The sequence below is a fragment of the Thunnus thynnus genome, chromosome 1 (assembly GCF_963924715.1).
Source record: "Thunnus thynnus chromosome 1, fThuThy2.1, whole genome shotgun sequence".
Lineage (NCBI taxonomy): Eukaryota > Metazoa > Chordata > Actinopteri > Scombriformes > Scombridae > Thunnus > Thunnus thynnus.
In genome coordinates this window covers 18,902,106-18,919,764 of record NC_089517.1, presented here as the reverse complement: position 1 = coordinate 18,919,764, position 17,659 = coordinate 18,902,106, and the positions used below count along the sequence as shown (strand labels likewise).

General features: G+C 39.0%; 1 protein-coding gene across 2 annotated transcripts; it reads right to left on the bottom strand.

The window, feature by feature from the left end:
• Positions 1-59: 59 nt before the first annotated feature.
• ipo7 (importin 7) lies at positions 60-15,482 on the bottom strand. 2 transcript variants are annotated; one of them, XM_067588598.1, is made up of 25 exons: positions 15,276-15,482; positions 12,080-12,161; positions 9,547-9,700; positions 9,253-9,411; positions 8,992-9,148; positions 8,629-8,718; positions 8,420-8,514; positions 8,243-8,327; positions 7,992-8,126; positions 7,516-7,615; positions 7,352-7,428; positions 7,079-7,195; positions 6,734-6,823; positions 6,404-6,569; positions 6,124-6,284; positions 5,196-5,324; positions 4,245-4,311; positions 3,983-4,108; positions 3,653-3,750; positions 3,445-3,540; positions 3,070-3,290; positions 2,526-2,734; positions 2,195-2,401; positions 1,971-2,087; positions 60-1,113 (listed from the first exon to the last, which is right to left on the bottom strand). In XM_067588598.1, the coding sequence occupies exons 1-25, from the start codon at positions 15,357-15,359 to the stop codon at positions 1,016-1,018; spliced, it is 3,120 nt and encodes a 1,039-aa protein (XP_067444699.1). In that variant the 5' UTR covers positions 15,360-15,482; the 3' UTR covers positions 60-1,015. The 2 variants fall into 2 exon arrangements, with proteins under 2 accessions (XP_067444699.1, XP_067444705.1); XM_067588604.1 differs by lacking the exon at positions 60-1,113 and adding an exon at positions 1,706-1,854.
• Positions 15,483-17,659: the final 2,177 nt, after the last annotated feature.

The following is a 17,659-nucleotide window of genomic DNA, read 5'->3' as shown; positions in this document are numbered from 1 at the left end:
ATACATGAAAGGCAATGTGCCTACATAAGGAAACACTCGTGGTCATGGATTCCCTTAGCTTTTTTTTTTTTTTTTTTTTTAATATGTTGTTGTATATATAGATGGTTCATCCATACACCAACCAAAAGCTTGAGACCTTCACGAGAAGTCCAATTGTACATGCTTCAATGATGTATCCAATTGTACTTTCAGTGCTCACAAACACATGTCCTGTAGCCATACTGAACACCAAGAGCATTCTCTTTTTCCTGAAATCAATGTTTCCGAGTTGCCCACTGATCCGTTCTGTAACCAGATGCATGACAACCAGCCATTACAGAAGTCGCTTGCAAAGTAACAAAGTTACAGCTGTTTTCATTTTAAATAGTCTTCAATTTAAAAAAATTTGCAGTCTGATACAGAAGGCTAGGAGACCTGAACAATATGAAAGTGCTAGTCATTAATTTACAGAGATCAGGCATCACATAGTGCTATGAAGTATCCAATATGCTACATATGAATACAGCTGTTGACACCTTAACAAATGCCTCTGGTTGTTTTTCAAGGCTACTTGAAAAATCAATAACCTTGGCTTGTATGTACATAAACATGAGTGTTTATGCAGAAAATAACGTAGATATCACCACTACCAGAGGTATAATCTTATTACGGCCATTTGGCCACAACAGTGATAATGAAATATTAAGTCCCATTATCAATTTCTAACTGTTAATCCCCCAATTTTGTTTAAGTGGGAAAAAAAACAAAAGAGTTGCCGTCATGGTATCCCCTCCACACTGGACTCCAGAAGACAACGTTGTTCAGAGCTTCTTCTCTTGCATCGTGCTCAAGTTCTTGGTTTGTTTTCCCCAGCCATTGGTTGCTTTCCCACATCTTCTGGTGCTATTTCCCATTTGACAGATTGAAGAATGACTGAGAAGAACCAGTTCTGGAACCACTACTTAAGGGAACAACACAAGCTTTTTTTCACTTCACTACAATCAGTCACAGAGTAATAAAAAGTAGAACAGATGACTCAATTCATTCCTGGAGCAGTGCCTCCAAAGTTGAAAGTAGATGGCACCACTGGTGCTGTGAACTTGTACCCGCCGTGTTTCTCGATCATCTTGGATTCTGCAATTAGACAAACAGCACAGTACTTAAAACCACAGGAGAAAAATAATGTTCCCACACTGTGCTACGGCTTCCCCCTAAAAGCTGTCCATTTTAACTCAGTTAAGGGAGCTCTTGAGACAAATTCAGTGTCGACATTTGAGGACTCAGCAGTCACGCTCAACAGACTAGGCAGCTACAATATTTTCCAAACCTAGTCTTTTGAGACTGAAAAATGACACCTGTCAATCTAACTGTAAATGGAAATAGAGGGATGTGTGATTGAAACATTTCTTCACCCTTCACATGCCACTCTCTGTTGCTCTTTGGCGAGGTGCTGATGGCTTGCTAGGTGAGCGGCTGTTACAGCTTTCTTACCACAAAATTAAGATTAAGACAGTTTTTATTTTTGTTGACGAGTGAAAATATGTGATATTTAACATCCCAAATGACTGATGGTAGAATGATAGGAAACCCTGATGAAGCCAGACTGGTAAAATGTGCAACCTTATCTTCTATAGTATTGTAGCCTTAATGATATACACCTCAAAAAATTATGGGTGCACCTCTCCTTTCATTTTTTAATGATAAGATGTCAATAAATGGCACAACATTTTCAGGATTTTCAGCAGTTCGGTTTATTACAGACTGAGGTTTCCATGCTCACAGTATACTTGACCAACTAGCTGGCAATGAATAATATATATTTCATGTAATTTTATGTAAATTATGAATGGAAGACATCAGTGATAACATTCAGCACTGTAAAAAAAACAAAACACCTGTATAAATAACCCAAAACACAACACACTTGAGCATAAATAAAATCTAATTGTTGGACTGACTGCTGAAGCAGAATCGTCTTAGCTGATGCTCACCATGTGCCGCCCGTCTCTGGTCTGCAAGTGTGCCAATGTCCTGAAGCTGTTTGCCTTGTTCCTCGTCAAGGGCTTGTGTTAGTGCCCCGTACCATGCAGGGTCACGAGTCTGGATATCTGCATCAGAGTAAAGCGAGATGAGTCATCTACTTGCAGTTAAAGCATGAGTCATTTCATTTTAATTTGTTAAACACAACAGTCCTTCATGACTGTTGTTGTCTTACTCTGTAGTATGGCTTTGAAGATCTGATACTCGTCCACTAAGTTGTCCTCATCATCTACAGCTGTAGTGTAGCCCTCAAGTGCCGTCTCCTCAGCATCGTCCTCCTCCCAGTCTTCATCATCTCCGTCCTCTCCTGCCTGCTTCGCCAGCATCTCCAGATACTCCTGGCCCTCCTCATCAATGTCATCTTCATCACTGCCCAGCTCAGCTATATTCATTCAGAGAAATAGGGGAACATGTTTCAACATCACTGGATACTCGCTTCAACTCATCTTGCAGAGTACTATTTGGACATTGCAGCCTTGATGAAATTCAAAACACTTATGTCTCACCGTTGTCTTCCTCTTCTTCCCCGTCTTCATCGTCGTCCTCATCGTCATTCTCATGCTCTGCTCGACAGGCGTACGCCCTCTTGAGGCCATTAAACAGCAGGATGGCTGCTGGGAGAAGCTGGCCAGCCACCTGGTTGATGGCCTGGGGCCTGTGGTCGAGGTCAATGAGAGCACAAAGTCCGAGGATGCACATCTTCCTGTCGTGGAGGCTGTAATTAAATGAATAAAAACAAAACAAAGATTGTTAGATTTCTGATGATACCAATGCTAAATAACTGACGATAGTTAGAGGAAGATGAATAAACAAATAGTTGATTAAACTCTTTTGGGTTTGTTTGGCTGCTGGTCAGACTAAGAAGCAATTTGGAGGTGTCACTTTGGGCTCTAGTAACTTGTGATCAGCATGTTTCATTATTTGTGACATTTTATAGGCCAAGTGTGATATTTAATATGACTGGAGGTTTTCAAATTAAACACATTTGTGACATTAAAAAGAATCAAAGTATATTGTGGTGTTAATTTGCAACGTTAAAAGGGGTCTTACCCGAGGAAGCAATCGACATCTTTGAGCCACTGGGTAATGAAGTGGTTTGTGATTGGCTCGGTGTTGTTGGGAAAGCGCAGATTCTCCAGAGTGTTGAGGAGAAGAGGGGGGCTGTAGTAAAGTGCAGCGATGGCCACCTGCAGGCACATGGTCCTCAGCTCGCTGGTCTTTACCTCCCGTGTCAAACGCTCCAGTGCAGCAGCCACAAACAAGGGCACAACCTGCAACAACAATACCAATATTCAAGGTTTTTTTTTTATTTCAGGAGCCAATACAGGTGTGTAGATAAGCTTCTTGTAGCTGTGTGTCTATAGTTATACGTCTTGAGCTCACTGGTTTGAGATGTAAATGTGATTCTCTTTGTTAGATACTGACCTGGTCAATGCCACGGCCTTTGCACTGCAGAATGATCACCTCCAGCAGCTTGGCTGCGTGGCACTCTGGGTCCTCCCCTGGATCACCTGTCAGGACCTGTGTGAAGTGACACACCAAGGTAAAGCTTCTCATAAAACACTGATCACCATATAATTGAGCTCATATACAGACAGTTTTACATCATGTATTATCGACTGCATCATTTTACCTTTTTGCACATGCTATAGATAATTTCCAGGTATTTGGTGTCAGATAGGAGGGTGTCTGTGTCAACTGTTACATAGTTGTGAAGGAGAGGCATCATATCTGAAACAGAAACATTTATTATTCACACAGCTGACCTTTCAAGCAAAACCTTGGTTCCAGTGTCCTAGTTTCTTCTTTTAGTTTAAATGTGTATGTCTTATGGTGCTGATTTAGATCATATGTCATTATCAGCACTGATTCTAATCCATGCATTAATTTAGTTAATCACTGTAAGAAATCTTTTTAGCATCCTAATATGAATGCAAGTACTTCCTCTTAGTCAAACAAGTACCTGTGAAGTAGTCAAATCCATCCTGCTGGAAGACTTCATACACCAGTGGAAGAAGCTGCCACATCTGTGGCGACACCTGCTGGCAAGTGAGGCTGTGAGCCAAAGACAGGATCTCCTCATAAAACTCTGAGAGAGGAAGAAAAAAAAATAGAAATGGGTGAGTCACTGGAGGTAAATGGACTGTTTATCATCAATACTTAATCTCTTTCTCATCAACATGTAGGTGGAATGTGGCTGCACAGGAATAACTGGTCCAGCTTACCCAGTACATGTTGTTGCAGCACAGTGCCAATCACCTGCAGGCAGATGCCCTCCAGCTGCTGGGTGATCTGAAACAGCACGATGATCATAGAGGCAATTATGGTACAATCAATATAATCAAGTGAGTGAGAAGATAAGGCTGTCATAATCAAGGCTGAGTACACTTTCATCTTAACAGACAGTATGGGTATATCATCATATAGAAGGTTCTTAATTCAATATTTATGGTAAGTAGGACAATTTTTCAGACAGATCTGGCAAAACTCAAATGTTTCAAAACATATTTACAACAAATTTTTCAAATATTATACCTTCATAAAACTGAATGTTTCATAAAAAAGGAAGATGCATAAAAGGCATAACTTTGGGATCCAATTTTTAAAAATTCTGAGTTACTTATCCATCCTTGCTGCATTGAAAACAAACAGTGTAAGTATGGGGTCAAACTATAAATTCAGTGAATAAGTAAATTATTCTGAGGCAGACTTTGTTTTGTATTATCATGTGTCCTATAATGTATCTGAAACAGTAAAATTTCCTTGTATTCTTTCCCGACTGGCCAAATAAAAATAATAGCAATTCTTTGCAGCAAAGTGACGTACTTCCACCATAGCTGAAAATTGCTGAACTGTTACGCAACCAAAAGTCCTCCCTCTAAAGCAATGCTTGGTCACATCTGATGGCTTCTTGGCTTTGAGCACCAGCAGTCCTATGTTTCGGCAGACACGGTGGCAGCGCGCCCCGGCACTATTTCTAGCGTCTGCCTCAGCCTCTGAATCATTTTGAACATGGTGAGAACAGAGCGTGTTCCCAGGAGTTAGTGGGTGGCTGAAATGTGTTGGCAGGAACGTTAAAGCAGACCAGAGCTGCTTCTGCAGAGGAAGTGGCACTGAGATGAGTGATCAGCCGGTGTGTATGTGTGTGTAGCACACTTAGTGGCTATGCTGCTAACCTCTTTGTGGTCCTCCACCACACTTAGCAATGTGTCAATGGTGTTGAGGATGCCCATAGCCGTCACAGCCTTGTCATCTCCTCCCTCCTCATCAGGCCCCGTCTGAATCACCTGGTTGAACGTCATAGCCTGTCAAAGAGCAAACACAGAGATTGTTATGATTGCGTCCCCCTCAGTGGCATCCTGCAGAAGAAAAATTAATATACAGGATTTTACAGAGTTCTGTAGGCCAAAGACAAAAGAATCAGATGGCTTCATGCAATTTAGCAAAACAATTCTAAAACCTGGTACCTTAATTTGGACATGAAGTTGCCATTTTTGGTAAGGCACACTACATTTGTGAGTAAAAATCAGACCTTGGTTTCTTTTTGGACTATTCAGCGAGTGCCTGTTCTCTATACTGTCCATAATCTGACTGAAGTCTGGCTGTCGTGTAAATGGTACAAATCATTTTCAAAAACAATAACCTTTAAATATTTATTTGTTTCCCTCTTGATATCACAGCTCTCCCTGTTCATAGCAGCCATAGAGGGTTCATTTGATCACTCAGTGGTTGTGAAGTACAGATGCACTGATACTGATATCGGATATCAGTACGATACAGACTCAAATAGCTGGATCTGGTATCAGATACCATTATTTTAATAGATAACAATTCAGTAAATTTAAATCTGCATTATTTGTTAGATTTTGTTTTACAAAGTTAGGAAAGCAATGTTCAAGTCAAGCCTGATGTTGCCTTACACATAAAAGAATGATCTCAGTCTTATTAATTAAACACTGGTATCGGATGGGTACTCGATAGATTCCCATAGCCTTATCATATTGGAACTGAAAAAGTCGGATCTGTGTATCCCTATTGTGAAGCGGATGGAATCACATGAAATGACGACATAAACACATTATACTCTGTACTGACTGCACTTACCAAGTGCTGCGTCATCTCCACTGCAATTGGAGTGACCTCCTCACTGTATTCACAGATCATCTTCTGTATGACATTGGTGAGATCATCATTCTCCGTCTCTCTGACAATGTGCAGGAGTGCCTGCATCACTGGCCGGATGTGGGGGGTGATGTATTCTTTGGCTAAAGAATATAATACAGAATTTCAGTTAGACACTTAACAACTGAATTACATATTTTAAAACAGAAAAATCATTGTATGAAGTTCAGTTAGCAAACTATGAGCTGCATTACTTGCTCACCTTTCTCCTGGTTGCTGATGAGAACCTGCAGGGCAATAGCAGCCTCCACCTTAACGGGCATCTCATTGTCATTGATTAGACAAAGGCGGGTCAGCTCCAGAGCTGTCTGCAGGTTCTGGTCACTTTTGAACTTCACCTCGCAGAAGTAATGCAGCACCCAGCAGGCCTGTGTGGAAACAGAGAGGTTGAGAAACTGTCAGAACAAATTAAAGTACCTAACGAAAAGTGAAGTACCATTACTGTGACAGTATAAGAAGCTAATGTTAATCACATCATTCAGTTCTGTTAAACACACGAGTCTAATGTGTGCGTGTTCACATTATTACTTACCCTGGCTCTCATGTAGCCCAGTTCATTGCGGAACAGGGGGAAGACGTGATTCTGCAGCATGAACTCCATCTGGTCCTTATAAATTTTTTTCTGGGTAGAGAGAGGAATGAAGTTGTAAAGTTACACAAGGCAGCACAATTTCCAATACATATCCACTTAAAGATAAGTGAAATCTATTATGTATTTTGAAGAGGAAGTTCAGACAGAATTTAGGGAAATTGGTTAGTGTCAATGTTCAACACATGTTTTGCTCAGCGAGTATTAAATCACGTCTTCTAAATGAGTGTAGAAAAGTGGAACTGTGCAGAAGATTCTGTGCAAACGAACTGGTTGAGAGCCGTTTACCTTCAGAAGGATCTCAGCCAAAGACCCTATCATGTGGAGGGCACCATCCTTTTTCCTGGGGTCAGAGGCTGGATCAGTGAGAATCTGGTAGCAGAAGCCCATACTCTTTTGCAGCACCTAAACAGAGCAAAAAACAATAAACAAAAAAGACATTGCATTGCACTGTCTAAAACTTGAGGCTTTTTTAAATGTAAAGCTTGTGGGCAGAACTAACAAACATCGATGTCAAGTCAAACTTGGAAAGAAGTGAACAATAAAAGCATTTTAACTGACCTCTTTCCTCTTGTTGCAGGCAGTGAAGAGGAGTGTCTGGGCTGCTGTTGTGGGAGAGATAAAGTCCTCAAATACATCTGAGGAACAGAGATTGGATGAATGGTTAGTCATCGCTGATGCGCAGGATTCCTTTTGGATTTAAGTCACAAACTTTCAGTGCCTACCAAACTTCATGCGAATGTACTCATATGGGTCCTCCTGCCACAGTTCCTCATCACTGTCTGTGTAACACATGAGGGGGAAAACCACATCCTGAATGATTCCCTGAGAAAACAAAAACAATAAGTCAGAATCAGGACATGGCAAGAACATGGTGGTTGTTTAGCACTTGACTTTTACTTGTAAAGTGAAAGTTCAGGATGTACTAAACTTCTGCTTCTGACTGTTAAACCCAAGAAGGTTTTGAAACTACACAGACTACTTATTTAATGGTCAAACAGCATTCTCTGTGTAGTTATAGTATAACTGATTTTCACAAATTATTGCTTATTTCATCTATTGGTTGAACCAATACCAGTTAGAAATGCTTTAGCTTCATATTTCTACCAGTGTGGTACCACAATGTTGTTACTGCACAGTTAACATCCAAAACATGCCAAGTATTGTGTGTACTGAATATTCAAAAACACTGTATTCATACCTGGATGTGTGGTTTGAGGTTTTTCCACGTCAGAGCATGTGCTATGCCTTGGTTGATGTAGTTGAGCGTCTGTTGGAGTACTCTGGGAGCCACGTATTGCTTTTCCTTGTACTGATATAAGACTTTCAGCAGCACCTAGTAGACACATGAACAAGAAAGATCCTTGAAATTGCAATCTAAAGACACAGAGCCCAGTCTGACTGGAGAGCTGCTGCTGCTGCTGCTTACATTACGCCTCCTAAAGTTCTTACCTGCTGTGCAGGAACTGCATATTCCTTGAGGAAAAGGTCAGCAAACTCTGCATACTCTTTGGTTGTGTTGCCAGGACTTCCATATCTGCAAAGAGGATTTAATACAGTGATTAATATTGTTAACATGTTTGGACAACAGTTAGATAACTGTTAGGTAAACAGTTATTATATCTTTACCTCTCAAACAGCCTGGCCAAAATGTGAAGGGCCCACTTCTTACACTTCCACCACGGCAGCTCAGGCCGCTCATCTTCATCTATCTGCATCGTCTCCTGTACAGACAACACGGACACAGTGAGTTTGTGAAGAGCTCAAATGTGCACATATGAGGAAACAAAACAATGTGTGAGCAGTGATTTGCAATATGTATTCTACTGTGTCCTCACCGGAGGAACATCCCTATCCACTACTGTCTTGAGGATCTCCATCCATTCTGTCAGGTTCTGTCTGTTGATGAGCTCCAGGGGGAGGTTATACTGTAGAGACGAGAGAGAAAGTCAGTTTAAATAAAAAAAAATCTCACTGTAATTCAACTAGACATTTGGATGTGTTCATGTCAAAAAAGGACATTATACGATGGAGCATTAAGTATTCATTTGCTGAAGCTTAAACTAATGTGATTTAATACGAGTTGAGCACACCTCTAAGAGAACAGTGTTGTGGAATTGAAAATATGGTGGACTGTACATAAAAAAAAGAAGAACTTTAGAAGAACATAAGGCTGAAGATGTTAGGTGTAGTGATAATACCTGGAAAAGGGCATAGAGGATTTTGAAGATCTGTTTCTGTATCAGGACAGAATCACTGGAGTGGTCAGGGAGCAGCTGGATGAAGCGTTCTTTCAGCATGGGCATGAAGATGTGCATGGCCGCCACCAGGGGCTGACGCTCTTCTGGTTTCTTGTATCTGTTTCACAAAACATATTACATTAGCACCACACAAGCACATTGCTAACCTCCGTCATATGGTATAGTAAAAAATATACATACATATTGAAAATTTTGACTTACTCGTAGTTTTTGACCAGCTGGTAAAGGCAGAGCAAGATGCCCAGCCATCCTGCACTGTTGTCTGACTGCAGGTAGAAGCCAATCTTGTCCACGATGGTCGTCCACTTGCCTGGGTAGTCATGCTTGATCATGTGGTGGATGCATGTTGTCAACTGGACCCTGACAAATTCCAAAGGACAGTTTTAGATTGGGTTAGCTCAAGTGACCAAAAAAAAAAGTAAAAGAGTGACAGAGAATAAGGATGACAACTTGATTTCCCTGTGGCTCTCCTCAGCCAGCAGGGAGTGTAGTTACCTGATGCGCTCAGGAGAGTGGATGATGGCCTCCACTATGTTGTCTCGAATACACTGCCTGTCTTCCTCAGGGATGTTATTGACAGGCGTCTCTGTGCCTGAACCGTCTCCATCACTCCAGTGCTGGGTTATCATGTTCTTAAGGTAAATCACACCTAGACAGAGGGGGGGAAAAAAAAAAAAAAAAAAAGGTCAGCCCACAGAGTGACATTTCAGAATACAGACAGACATAGTATGAGTACCGATATGTTTAGTCAAATAGCTTTTTAATGAAACCAGCAAGCTGTAAGTGGAAATACAAATCTGAGTTTCAGGTGTTTTGTTTGAAACATACCAAAACTTGTACATTTCATGTTGAGATGTTTGACTTTTGCCTATTCTGAAACATGACACACATTTGTGAATATTATTTTATTACAGTATAAATTATACTTATATTAAGTTTTATGAATGAAAATACTTCCTCAAAAAACCTGATACTTTGCTGCACATTATAAACATTCAGCTGATTCTAGTTTTCCTTCAAGCTGCTATATCATATGTAACAAACTATCTGAATGGTTTTAAAATTCAGCTTGTGTACCACCTGAACTAACTCTCCCAAATGTGCACCCACATCATTATGACCGTGTACAACGCAGCAGTATGTGTTCTGAACCCCCTAAAACCTAAGACACAGAAATAAATCCCTCGATCTGTAGTTCAATAGTTTTGAATGTGGCACGAGGGTGTTAGCTGGGTTGACGTCCACAGTGTGGGGCCCCCTGTCTGAGGTATCCGAGGGAGTGGAGGAGTGAGGGCTGGGAGGCTGACATCAGACTGCTGACACAAATGTCTACACCGCTGGCGAGGCAATCATAATCCAGCCTATCAATGCTGACAGAGCATTAACCTCCCCCCGGTTCCCTCCGCCTATGACCACGAAACTACACTATCGCCCAACCCTGCATCGCCACTACTAAAACTCTCTCATAAATTAGATTAAAGGACAAGAGAAAAGTCACTTCTTGCAAATGTCTAGCTGAATAAAATTATTGCAAGTTTGATAAATGAATTTAAATGACATATTACAAGAACATGAAAAAGGTATACAAATATAGTAAAATACCCATTTTAAAGTATGACAATCGATGTTGTAAATGTTAAACTCAGCTAGTCCTATTAGCCATCTTCTAACTAAAGCCACAGCCTCACAATGTCATTGTGTGACTGTAACAGCTCTGGTATAAAAGTAGAAAGATGTTAAAACAGTGGGGACTGAGGCTGTTGTGGTTTAATCATTTAATATGACCTTAGTGTGTGTCAGTGTTGGCACACATTTTTCCAAACAAACATAAAAACCAAATACTTTAAAAGGGTCAGTTCAACCTGCTCACATAAATTCTCACTAAACCCAAGTGGTATTGAACCATGAATAGAAATAAAAAAAAAAAAATAAAAAAAACTTGGACCTGCATTCAATACATGCTGCCTAGAACTAGTCTGTTATAAAACAATTACTATTATTCAGTTGGTTGCAATCTGCAACCTCACTGCTAGACGCCACTGAATCCTACACACTGGTCACATTTTTCCTGCAGCTGGAAAAGTGATTTATTGCACTACAGCACAGCACTGTGAGATATAAGGTCTCAATTTGCTAGTATGGCTATGAGTACTTGAAGTGGACACAAAAATACAGATACTACTGTATCTGGTGCTCTTTCTGCAACAAATTGGTCAAGATTTTAAACTTTGAACACTGTTTTTTTTTTCACTCTATGAACACCTTCCTCATAGAGCAGCATTTGACTAAAGCAAAACAAGCTATATTTAACCAACTCCACGTGTCCACTGCACTTCAGCGTGGCACTTTAGCCTTACAAAAACAAGTGTGAATCATGTATCATCTCTAAGTTAATTTTTTTAAAAACCATTATATAAGTGACCTGTTAAACTTTCTCTGGGTGGAGGATATCTAGTCCATTTCTCATCTAATACAATCTGACAAAATTGGAGTCAGATGCAGGATAAAGTGGCAAGTCACACACTACCAGGGTGTTTCAGTAACCATATGTGGATCAAGTGGACACAAGGGGGAAAAAAAAGAATAGACTTTGTGTCATAACTCCAATTTAAAATAAAACTAGTGATTAGGACTCAAAACAGAAACACTGAAAACAGTTGAAAAATCAAAATACATAAATACTGTCAAAAAACTACAACTGTGGAAGTTGTTTAGGATTCAATGTCAGTCTTGATCTCAGAGAAACCATCCTAGCATGTAAAGTTCTCATTCATATTGAGCAAAATGCTTTATCACATCAATTTTACTATAAATCAATGTTTACTAGAGCACAGCTAACAGTTTGTGTTGAATTTCAACCTCAGCTTGTAGGTTTCTCTCTCACACAATTGAGATTATATTAAAAAGTGCTTTGTCTGGAGAATATATAGACAATTTAATATGCACTTGTAGATGTGAATTTACATTTCATCAGGTTTTATAATCTTATCAAATGCAGAATTGTTTTTACAAGTCAGTCTAGACTCACCTGCTTGTCTGACAGGCAAATCCAGCTGATCAGACATGGTGACTTGCAGCAGAGTAGACACAAAGTTTACCTGGGTGTGACCCTGTGAATCAGAATCAAAAAACAGCTGAGTTTAAACCTGTTATAAACAATGAAACAACATTTTCAACATACAGATTCTCCTCAAGTCTTATTTCATACTATTTTGTGTAAAGCACAATTCTGGTCGTCAATATTTGTATTGTAAGGAAATATTCTTGGTTCTAAAACTAAACTACCGGGTTGCTACCTTGAAATTGAACTTGTGAAATCACATTTTTGACATAGCAAGTTGAGATTACATCATGTTTAGTTTGTTTGACAAAACAGGAATTGCATTGTTGTTACCATTTCAAAAAAGAAAAAGAAAAAAAAGAAAAATGTGCTTTAATTTGTTTTTGACATCATGTTTTACCAAAAAAAAAAAAAAAAAAAAGGAAAATTCCCTGGACTACATCATGTTTTAAAACAGCAATGTATAACTACTAAACTGAGCTACAGGAAAATGTCCATTTCAGTGGGTCATTCTTAAAATGATCTATTCTCAGTGAAAACAAAACCCAAAATTGATGGCAGCCACACTAGCAAACATGAATCAATGTGATCATAATTGCATTGAAATGCTCTGAATTTTCTGATGCCAGTGCTGCATTAGGTTGCTCCATTGTCACTTCACCATTTGCATCTGGATGGTCAGCCACTGGTAAATTTGTCCTGTATTAACAAAAGGCTGATTCCAGAGGTCATAATGGCATGTAAAGTCTAAATACAAACAGTATTTATATCCTCCTTACTGTGTGTTTCAGCCACCCTGCTGATCTAATATATCAACAATTCTTTAAAGGTCATGTTATGTATTCAAGCATTTTGTCAAGCCTTATTCAATCTTTATCTGGCCATCGTCCATAAACAGAGTAACAGTTTATGACTAAGCAAAGCACTGTATTTAGAAACTATGCACTCCAACAGATTTACTCCATCCTCCTCCAGAAGACATTGCTTTTTATTCTGTATACAACTTGAATAACACCAGCCAGCTGTGTGCGAGCACAATCCCAGCTACGCCATTCAAGTAAACCGTCACTATCAGTGCTTATGTGGGTGTAAAAACAAAAAAAAAAACAAAAAAAAAATTAAAAAACCTCAAACCTCTTGCACTGCCAAAAATAAGCATGGAAGAAAGCTCACTTGACTGGGCGTAACACACAGAACATGCATGTGCTGTGACTGAATCATCAGCAGCACTAAAAAGTGAAAACATACAATATCCATTTCAGTTTATCTGCCACTGACTCACTGATGTAGACGAAGTGTGGTGCTTCATCATGGCATTGTGATTTAGCACAAATTTAACTGAAGGCCTCAACCCTGTGTGCATTTAAACTCCATGACCAGTACAAGGGATAAAGCCTGAGTCATTCAACTTCACACACCTCCAGAGAGAAAGCAGAACCTTTATTACTGCACATGTTTTGCACAATTTTTATAATCCACGTCATGTCATGTATATAACCTGAGTATCATAATGTTCATAATTTATATAGATTGAATTCATTTTACTTAACTTCTTATTTTGTTTGCATTCAGTACTATTAGGTCTTATCCATTTCCTGCACTGTTGTAATTAGGGCTGGGCAATATATCAATATTATATTGATATCGTGATATGAGACTAGATATCATCTTAGATTTTGGATATCATAATACTGGCATAAGTGTTGTCTTTTCCTGGTTTTAAAAGGCTGCATTACAGTAAAGTGATGTCATTTTCTGAACTTACCAGACTGTTCTAGCTGTTTTATAATTTGCCTTTACCCACTTACTCATTATATCCTCATTACTGATAATTATTTATCAAAAACCACATTGTATAAATATTATATCGATAGAAATATTTGGTGAAAAATATTGTTATATCTGATTTTGTCCATATCGCCCTTGCTGTAATATGCTAATTTCCCCCTGGGGATCAATAAAGTCTCATCTTCAAAAGGTCCAATATGGTTTTTCCACCATAAACGTTTTACGAATATTAACATGGGCTATATAATAAAAAATGTAACATATTATTTACACATGACGGTTGTCTGTAGACTTGAGCAGGTGGGGTTTAAATGGATTTTTGTTGAACCCATTGAATACTTTATAATAATAATAATAATAATAATAACAATAATAATAATAATAATAACAACAACAACAAAAACAAAAAACTGCCATAAGCTAACTGATGTCACAACTGTGATAGTATTACAAAATCTCATCTTAATATCATGCCAACACTGTCTGATCAAGTTTTAATTGACGACACTGGCAATTTGGCAACTTTATCCATTGCTAGGCAAAAAGAAAACATTGTTAACTCCCCAACTAGGTTTTGGGTTTAGCTCCGTCATTAAATGTAAGAATTCAAACGGAGAAAACAGCAGCTTTGAAACTACAAAATCCGGCTACTGCCTGAACCAAGACAGTGCTGCTAACTTAGTGTGACGTTAGCTCACATAACACTCAAATCCTATTTTATTACATTTAGTAGCTAAAGTCACCGATCGAAAAATCAAGCGTGGAGAAAGTAAACAGCAGCTTAAGAGTTGGCTGGTGTAAATCTTATTACACTGTTAAAGAATGTCATCACTTCAGGGCTTGTCACAGTGACACGTGAGCAGGAGCTATGGTAGCTCCTCCAACAACTAACCGTTAGCTGCCGTTAGCCGAACAGCTAGAAGTCCGCTACCCTACTGTTAAATACCCTAACTAGCACATGTCCCGCATTCACCCCGCGTTACTTGTTGTTTTAATACGCCAGACATATTATTCTGATGCCGTGTCAAGAGCTAACAATTTTCTCTTCATCAGGGCAAGAATTAGCTTCCTTTAGCATTAGCGGCACAGCTGGCTCAACACCGAGCTAGCGTTGACGTTGGGACTCCGCCACACGAGTTTGTCATCGAAATAAAAAATGCTTTCAGACTGATGGCCGTCTACTAGTGATACAGGCGAGACAGTGAGAGGCTGTTACAGAGTCGAGCAGCGGGATTTAACAGTTCATCTGTCATGGTAAGTATCGGAGCCCAGTCTGCGTGATCGCACCATCTTGGTGTTGTGAACGGCCGAGGCCCGATCTCGACACCGCGCCACAACTGCCATCACCATTAACGGCTAATCTGAACTTTTTTACCTCGTTCAGCTGTCTTTCCGCGGCCTCTCGCAGATTGGGGTCCATTGTACCCCGAAGGGCATCGATCAAAGCGTCTGGATCCATTACGAAAACTCTGTTTACGGCTCGGATTTTAATATTTCAGGAGGTCTATCAGTTCCCAGTCACTGCGCACATGGACGCACGGCTCTCCGGTTACCCGGCGCGAAAGGAAGCAGTGAATGAAGTACCCGGATAGATCAGCGCCAAATTTGTGCAACACGAACATCCGGTCGCTACTGCACACTTGTGGGAGTTGTAGTTTCTGTAGTTTTCAGCCTAATTTTAATACTACCTCCTCATAATAATATATACAGTGGCTAAAATGGATAGAGAAAGTGACCCCGCTACTGGCTGCCTTCAAATATATATATTATCAGTGTTTGTGTGTGTTATGTTTGCAGAGGGTTATTAGTATTATGGCCACACTGACAGGAGAAAAATTCTGAGATTTCGAGCAAAAAGTTGTAATATTACAAGAATGAATTCGTAATATTAGGCCTACGAGAAAAAAGTCGTAATATTACGAGAATAAAGTCGTAATATTGGGCCTACGAGAAAAAAGTTGTATTACCACAACAATAAAGTCGTAATATTAGAACTACGAGAAAAAAATCGTAATATCACGAGAATAAAGTCGTAATATTAGGACTACGAGAAAAATGTCGTAATATGAAAAGAATAATGTCGTAATATTAGGCCAATGAGAAAAATGTCGTAATATGACAAGAGTAATGTCGTAATATTAAGCCTACAAGAAAAAAGTCATAATATCACAAGGATAAAGTCATAATTTTATGACAAAATTAAGAATTTGCAGCATCTTGTGAAATTATACATTAGTATCGGTTTCACAAATAACAAAATCTTTTGGCAAAACAGCACCAGATTATTATGAGTATTAGGACTTTGAAACAATTGTGCAAACGATTGTGTCTATTTCGAAGAAAGAACCACGTAAGATGAATGATTGTGATAATACTTGGAAATATGAATGTACGTGTCTATACTATAGACATAGATACTATATAAAGTATATACTATCTTGTATATCAAGGCATTATATATGTTGGTTAGTAAGAGATTGTAAGCAAAACCTCATGGTGGAAAATTAAATAAAAGATAATTATATGTGTGTGTGTGTGTGTGTGTGTGTGTGTGTGTGTGTGTGTGTGTGTGTGTGTGTGTGTGTGTAACACTACTTGCATTTATTACTTATAGCATATACATACATATCCATAGCTACATCTACCAGAACCATTACTTCTGCACATATTTTACACAACTTTTCTGTTTCTACAACCCACAAGTCAGGTCATGTAGTCTAATAATTGTAATGTATATAAAGTTTATTATGTATATAGATTTAATTCCATTTACTTTTTATTTCATCGTGTTTATTACTCCTAGTTCTTATCATACCTTGTTTCGTAAACATTTTAGGAATATTCACAAAAGCTATATAATAAAAATGTATGATATTATTTACACATGACAGCTGTCTGTAGACTTCGCTGATGATCACTGAGCAGGTGGGGTTTGAATTAATTTTTGTTGAATGAATTGTTGAATAATACATAATGATAACAAAAAGGTAATTATTAGCTGCCTCAAGTAAATTGGTGTCACAACTGTGATGATAGTATTACGAAATCTCATGTGCAGACAAGCTAGCCTCTGCTTTTACTTACCTTCATCAGCACTTTAAAGTACAGGAAAACAGGTATGAGTCTCAAGTGTGTTTGCGTTTGTCATGATGTTTCCAAATATACAAAGAAATTCTGCCAGGAATATTTCCTTGGTTTCATACAAAACATGTATTTATTAGAAAAGTATTTATAGAAAATTATGTTGTTGTTTTTTTATTGGTTTAAGTTGGCGGCTCACTGTACAGTACCAGTCAAAACTTTGGACACACTTTCCTATTATATTGAATGAGAAAGTGATGCTGATGGCAGTGACAGCTGCATATCCATCATGAGTTCAGAGACTATTCCTAAAAGAGAGAATCTATATGTTACTCTTACACTCACACCTCAGTTTTAAATTGTTAGTTTTAAAGATGAACAGCAAAGAGATAGACTGACGGGTCTAATTGCTACCTCGGGGAGTTAGAAATTCTTTGCAATAGCAGGCTGTTGTTTCTGTCTCAGTGATATTCATTCATACATTCATTCATTTTCTTTACCGCTTATCCTCTAGAGGGTCGTGGGGGAGCTGTAGCCAATCTTAACTGACATTTGGGGAGAGGCGAGGTACACCTTGGACAAGTCACCAGTCAATCACATGGCTAACATATAGTATAGACACAGACAACCATTCACACTCACACCTACGGGAAATTTAGTCACCAATTAACCTAACCT